A 7,500-nucleotide genomic window follows, 5' to 3' on the forward strand; every position below is an offset into this window, starting at 1 on the left:
TGTGTGTGTGTGTACATTTGTGTGTGTACACATGTTTGTGTGTGTATACACATGTGTGTGTATACACATGTGTGTGTGTGTGTATACATGTGTGTGTGTGATACATGTGTGTGTGTGTATACATGTGTGTGTATATACATGTGTGTGTATATACATGTGTGTGTGTACACATGTGTGTGTGTGTACACATGTGTGTGTGTGTATACATGTGTGTGTGTATACATGTGTGTGTATACATGTGTGTGTGTGTGTATACATGTGTGTGTGTGTATACATGTGTGTGTATACATGTGTGTGTGTGTAAACATTATGTGTATGTATACCTGTGTGTATACGTGTGTGAGTGTATACGTGTGTGTGTGTGTGTACATGTGTGTGTGTGTATGTCTCCATGTGTGTGTGTGTATGTCTCCATGTGTGTGTGTGTATGTCTCCATGTGTGTGTGTGTATGTCTCCCATGTGTGTGTGTACGTGTACATGTGTGTGAGTATACGTGTACATGTGTGTGTGTGTGTACGTGTCTACGTGTACATGTGTGTGTGTGTGTGTGTGTGTACGTGTACATGTGTGTGTGTGTGTGTGTGTACGTGTCTACGTGTACATGTGTGTGTGTGTCTACGTGTACGTGTGTGTGTCTACGTGCGTGTGTGTACGTGTGTGTGTGTGTACGTGTGTGTGTGTGTGTGTGTGTACGTGTGTATACATGTGTGTGTGTGTATACATGTGTATGTGTGTATACATGTGTGTGTGTGTATACATGTGTGTGTATATACATGTGTGTGTATATACATGTGTGTGTGTGTGTATACGTGTGTGTGTGTATACATGTGTGTGTGTGTGGTATACATGTGTATGTGTGTATACATGGTGTGTGTGTATACATGTGTGTGTATATACATGTGTGTGTATACACGTGTGTGTATACACATGTGTGTGTGTATACACATGTGTGTGTGTGTGTACACATGTGTGTGTATACACATGTGTGTGTATACACATGTGTGTGTGTATACACATGTGTGTGTATACACGTGTGTGTGTGTGTACACATGTGTGTGTGTGTATACATGTGTGTGTGTATACATGTGTGTGTGTATACATGTGTGTATACATGTGTGTGTGTGTGTATACATTATGTGTATGTATACCTGTGTGTATACGTGTGTGAGTGTATACGTGTGTGTGTGTGTGTACATGTGTGTGTGTGTATGTCTCCATGTGTGTGTGTGTATGTCTCCATGTGTGTGTGTACGTGTACATGTGTGTGAGTATACGTGTACATGTGTGTGTGTGTACGTGTCTACGTGTACATGTGTGTGTGTGTGTGTACGTGTACATGTGTGTGTGTGTGTGTACGTGTCTACGTGTACATGTGCTGTGTCTACGTGTGTGTGTGTACGTGTGTGTGTGTACGTGTGTGTGTGTGTGTGTGTACGTGTGTGTCTACGTGTGTGTGTGTATGTGTGTGTGTGTCTATGTGTGTGTGTTTGTGTATATGTGTGTGTGTTTGTGTCTACGTGTGTGTGTTTGTGTCTACGTGTGTGTGTGTGTATACGTGTGTGTGTATACACGTGTGTGTGTACACGTGTGTGTGTGTACACATGTGTGTGTGTACACATGTGTGTGTATACACATGTGTGTGTATACACATGTGTGTGTATACACATGTGTGTGTATACACGTGTGTGTGTGTATACACGTGTGTGTGTATACATGTGTGTGTGTGTGGTATACATGTGTGTGTGTGGTGTATACATGTGTGTGTGTGTATACATGTGTGTGTATACGTGTGTGTGTGTGTGTATACATTATGTGTATGTATACCTGTGTGTATACGTGTGTGAGTGTATACGTGTGTGTGTATGTGTACATGTGTGTGTGTGTGTGTGTATGTCTCCATGTGTGTGTGTGTATGTCTCCATGTGTGTGTGTGTATGTCTCCATGTGTGTGTGTGTATGTCTCCATGTGTGTGTGTACGTGTACATGTGTGTGAGTATACGTGTACATGTGTGTGTGTGTACGTGTCTACGTGTACATGTGTGTGTGTGTGTACGTGTACATGTGTGTGTGTGTACGTGTCAACGTGTACATGTGTGTGTGTGTCTACGTGTACATGTGTGTGTGTCTACGTGTACGTGTGTGTGTGTCTACGTGCGTGTGTGTACGTGTTGTGTGTGTACGTGTGTGTCTATGTGTGTGTGTGTCTACGTGTGTGTGTTTGTGTATACGTGTGTGTGTTTGTGTCTACGTGTGTGTGTTTGTGTATACGTGTGTGTGTGTATACACGTGTGTGTGTGTGTGTGTATATGTGTGTGTGTGTCTACGTCTGTGTGTGTGTGTGTCTGTGTCCCTGTGTGTCCTTTGGCCCGTGACTCCGCCTCAGGGAAGGGGGAGGGGGGTGGGGGGGGGTGGGGGGGAGGTGGTGGGAAGGAGGGGGGTGGGGGGGAGGTGGTGGGAAGGAGGGGGGTGGGGGGGAAGGGGAGGTGGGGGGAAGGGGAGGTGGGGGGGGAGGTGGTGGGAAGGGGGGGGGGTGGGGGGGAGGGGGGGGGAGGTGGTGGGGAGTTGGGAAGGGGGGTGGGGGAGGTGGGAAGGGGGGTGGAGGTGGTGAGGAGGTGGTGGGAGGTTGTAAGGGGGGAGTGAAGGGAAGGTGAAGGGGGGGTGAAGGTGGGGGTGGAGGGGAGGTGAAGGGTGGGGGTGGAGGGGAGGTGAAGGGGGGGGGTGGAGGGGAGGTGAAGGGTGGGGGTGGAGGGGAGGTGAAGGGGGGGTGGAGGGGAGGTGAAGGGGGGGGTGAAGGGGGGGTGGAGGGGAGGTGAAGGGGGGGTGGAGGGAGGTGGAAGGGAAGTGGAGTGAGGGGAGGTGAGGGGTGGGTGAGGGGAGGTGAAGGGGGGTGAGGGGGAGGTGAAGGGGGGTGAGGGGAGGTGAAGGGGGGGTGAGGGGAGGTGAAGGCCGCTCCCTCACCCGTCCGGCCGCTCACTCACCCGTCCGGCAGCTCCCTCACCCGTCCGGCCGCTCCCACGTGGAACTGAGGCGGGAGGCAGCTTGTTGTTGCCGCTCCCCCGCTGTGTCCCGGGCACTCGCTCCTCCGCTGACTGTAGCGGCGCCGGGAGGGGGGGGGGGGTTGAAAGCGCGGGAGACACGGGGAGAGGAGGTGCGCGCGGGTATGTGAGCCCCCCCCCCTCCCCGGGTTATACATGCTGCTAATGTACACCCCCCCCTACTGTGTGTGTGTGTGTCCCTGTGTGTGTGTGTGTGTGTGTGTGTGTGTGTGTGTGTGTGTGTCGTGTGTGTCCCTGTGTGTGTCCGTGTGTGTGTGTGTGTGTGTGTGTGTCCCTGTGTGTGTCCCTGTGTGTGTGTTTGTGTCCCTGTGTGTCCTTTGGGCCGTCACTCCGCCTCAGGCCAATGAGAGGTGTGCGGCGGCGGACCAAGGGACCAATGAGATTTCCCCCTAGGGACACCGGACATCCAGCAGGCAGGCAGGCAGGCAGGCAAACATACAGTGCTTTCACTAATATAGTATAAGATAGGCGTATGTAACAGTTACAGATAATATATATTATAGGCGTATGTAACAGTTACAGGTAATATATATTATAGGCGTATGTAACAGTTACAGATAATATATATTATAGGCGTATGTAACAGTTACAGGTAATATATATTATAGGCGTATGTAACAGTTACTGATAATATATATTTTGAGCGTATGTAACAGTTACAGACCAGATTAAAATGTGTGACAGCCTTAGATTTGAAAGAACTTAGACTGGTGGTGGATGTGAGAGTCTCTGGTAGGTTGTTCCAGTTTTGGGGTGCACGGTAAGAGAAGGAGGAACGGAAAGATACTTTGTTGAGCCTTGGGACCTTGAACAGTCTTTTGGAGTCTGATCTCAGATGATAAGTGCTGCGTGTGTGGTAGGGGTGAGGAGCTTGTTCAGGTAGCTGGGTAGCTTGCCCATGAAGAATTTGAAGGCAAGACAGGAAAGGTGAACTTTGCGCCTAGACTTGAGTGATGACCAATCTAGTTCTTTGAGCATTTCGCAGTGATGTGTGTTATAGTTGCATTGGAGAACAAAACGACAAATTGAATTGTAGAGGGTGTCAAGTTTGCTAAGGTGGGTTTGAGGTGCCGAGCCATATACTATGTCTCCATAGTCGATTATTGGCATTAACATCTGCTGTGCGATACGCTTTCTGACCAGGAGACTTAGGGAGGATTTGTTCCTGTAAAGTACCCCCTAGAGTTTGGCATAGGTCTTGGTTGTCAGGGTGTCAATGTGCATCCCGAATGTTAAGTGGGAGTCAAACCACATGACAGGTGTTTAAAACTAGTGACAGGGGGTTAGGGTGGTGTTAGTGTTGGTTCTAATCAGGAGCTCAGTCGCTGGAAGCTTTACAAATTTAGTCTTGGTCCCCAAATACCATTGTTACAGTCTTGTCATTGTTTAAAAACAGTTTGTTTTAGGAAATCCATTTTTTTGAGTTTCAAAAAGTCAGACTGAAGTATGTGTTGAAGGTCGGAGAGGCTATGGCTGTGTGCATATAGGATTGTGTCATCTGCATACATATGTATTGAGGCTTCCTTACAAGCTGTGGGAAGATCATTAATGAACACTGAGAAGAGTAGGGGCCCCAGAACAGAGCCTTGCGGGACACCACAGGTGATATCCAGGGGGTTGGAGTTAGAGCCAGAGATGGACACATGTTGGGATCTTCCTGATAGGTAGGACTGAAACCAGTTTAAAGCATGCTTCCCTATTCCAGAGCTCTGGAGTTTGTTAAGCAGGATAGCATGATCAACTGTGTCAAAAGCCTTTGCAAAATCTAGCAATACTGCACCAGTGAGTTGTCCCCGTTCCATCCCACACTGGGTCTCATTGCAAGCTTTTAGCAGGGTAGTTACGGTGGGGGTGTTTGGGGGGAAAGCCAGACTGGAATTGGCTAGGGAAATTTGTCTTGTTATAGTAGTCGCTTAATTGGGAGTGGACACATTTTTCCATGACTTTGGATAGGATTGGGAGAAGGGAGATTGGCCTGTAGTTTGAGACAGTGTTTTTGTCCCCACTTTTGAAGATTGGGACAACTCTGGCAGTTTTGCAGGTCTTAGGGATATGGCCTGCTGACAGGATAGAGTTGACTATGGAAGCAATTGGTTTGGCAATTGCTGGGGCACCAAGTCTTAGGAACCTAGATTGTAGTAAATCAGGTCCACATTGGCTGCTTAGTTTTAGTTTGAGAAGCGCTTGTATTATCTCCTCTTCAGATACTGGGCCAAATTGAAAATTGTGGGCAGTGTTGGGAGGGGGTGGGACTGTAGGGGTACTCCCAGGATGAGATTCAGGTTTGTGGTTTGGGCTGCATTTCGCTAATAAGTTAGTAGCGCACCCCACAAAGTAGTCATTGAATACATTTGCAATGTCGGTGGGGTTTATGCTGGTGATATTCCTTGGCTGTTGATGGTTAGGAGGCTGGAATATGTTGTTGATAACCTTCCAGAAGTTAGTTGGGTTTGATGTATTTTGGAGGAGATTGTCAGAGTAATATTGTGCTTTTGCATACCTTGTTTGCCTTGTGCACATGTCCCGCAGGCATCTGGAGTGATTGAGATCCTTGGTAGTGCCAGTTACTTTGTGGCTTTTCCACAAGGCATCCCTGAACTGGTAGAGTGCTATAAGGTCAGGTGTAACCCATGGAAGGTGGGCCCCCCCATACCCTTATTCTGCGTAGTGGAGCATGGGTATCGCAGAGTTTTAACAACTCTGATTGGAAATAGTCGAGCGCAGAATCGGGGTAAGGAATTAAATCGATTCTGTGCCAAGGGCAGTTGGTAAGGTCAGCCAGAAACTGTTGAGGGTTAAAGTTTCTAAATGTTCTAGTGAGGAGAACTTTAGGGCTTGAATGGGGCGGTTTAATTTTCCTTACACAGTACACTATTGCATGGTCACTGAAAATGTCAGGAAGGATGCCAGAGGATTGGATTCTGCTGGGGTTTGAGGAGAGAATTCAGTCTAGCAAGGAATGGTTGTGCGATTTCAGGTTTGTCCGTGTGGGTTGGGAAATGAGTTGCGTTAGGTTAAGTGACTTGAGTTGTATCTGGATTTTGTGGTTTTTAGGGTCAAGCCAATTGAAGTTGAAATCCCCAAGAACTAGCAGCTCACTCTTCTCATTCAGAGAGGAAATGGAGCCAAGAAATTGGGTGATATCAGTCAGAGATTGAAGAGGGGCTTTAGGGGGGTGGTAGATGCCAGCGAGCAAGATGGGCTTAGAGAAGGGGAGGCAGATTTTGCCAACTAGAATTTCAAAAGAGGGTGGGCTTGGGGGGCAATTTAACAGTGTAAATTGTAAGGTGTCTACAGTATAAAATAACACTCCTCCTCCTCTCTTTGACCTATCTCTCCTAGAAATGGAGTATCCCTGAATGGCAATATGTGCATCAGGGGTTTTAGGGGATAGCCATGTTTCTGTAAGAACGATGGCTTTGGGTTTAGGCATAAGGCACCATGCCCTTAGTTCATCCAGTTTGGGCAGCAGGCTCCGGATGTTTATATGGGCGACAGATAACCCTTTTTGGAATTTAAAGGTGGAATTCTCAGGGGTATGGGACAGAGCTGAAATGGGAGGACCTGGGTTAGGTTCAATATCACCTGCTAAAGAGAGTAATAGTATGAGTAGAAATTTGAGTAGTTGTTTGTAAGTTGTTACTTTATGATGTTTGCCATTAGAGTGAGCGGTGGTTGGTGTGCTGGTTTTCAGGGTTCTCCACCAACATTCAGTAGATAGTGCCAGGCTTTTGAGTAATCCGGGGTGTATGGTGATGTTGGGCGTGGGCCAGGAGGGGGGAGTGTGTAGTGGATAGAGGGAGTAACATTTCAATGAGGCCACGAGAAAGAACAAAGTGGAGGTAAAAAGCAGGTTCATTATGCCAGAGGTAGGTAATGCTGCCTGGAGCTGTTTTGAGCCAAGTGTGTGTGTGTGTGTGTGTGTGTGTGTGTGTGTGTGTGTGTGTGTGTGTGTGTGTGTGTGTGCACAGACTAAACAGCAGGGATCATAGTGTAGTCAGAATAGCTCACCGTTTGTTGCCATGTGCAGAAGAGTTTGCAGAAGGATGCAGTCCCCAGTCACCTCTAGTCAAACTATAGTCTAACTATATCTTCTCACTTAAAAGCTCACTTTAAGGTGCCTCACTATATCATGCCAATGCAGTCCCTGCAAATGCAGGGGGGTATTGGTTTTATACAGCTAAAACAGTCACATGACCCTCCCCCTCCCCAATTAATCAGCTTGTTCCAGTTGGTCAATTAACAGCACAGAGTTAAGAGGAAAAAAAAAAAAAAACTTTTGATATTCAAACATACCAACTTATCAATACTAAAGGCCGCTGGGTAAATCTTTTAAAACAGGACTTGCAGATCAGGGACATACCAACTTATCCATACTAAAGTGTCACTATCACCTGTCTCTTCCTGAAGAGGGACAACACGAGGAGGACAGTCCCAGTGAG

General features: G+C 47.4%; 1 protein-coding gene across 1 annotated transcript in view; it reads right to left on the minus strand.

Moving 5' to 3' along the window:
• Window positions 1-7,500, minus strand: part of NFAM1 (NFAT activating protein with ITAM motif 1) — a 62,914-nt gene that overhangs the window by 51,298 nt on the left and 4,116 nt on the right. Inside the window, exon 3 of the mRNA XM_075583815.1 lies at window positions 7,453-7,500. This exon is cut by the window's right edge and continues 74 nt beyond it. Within this exon, the coding sequence (XP_075439930.1) occupies window positions 7,453-7,500 (48 nt within the window). The remainder of the gene's footprint in view (window positions 1-7,452) is intronic.

Source organism: Ascaphus truei, unplaced genomic scaffold (genome assembly GCF_040206685.1).
Source record: "Ascaphus truei isolate aAscTru1 unplaced genomic scaffold, aAscTru1.hap1 HAP1_SCAFFOLD_385, whole genome shotgun sequence".
NCBI lineage: Eukaryota > Metazoa > Chordata > Amphibia > Anura > Ascaphidae > Ascaphus > Ascaphus truei.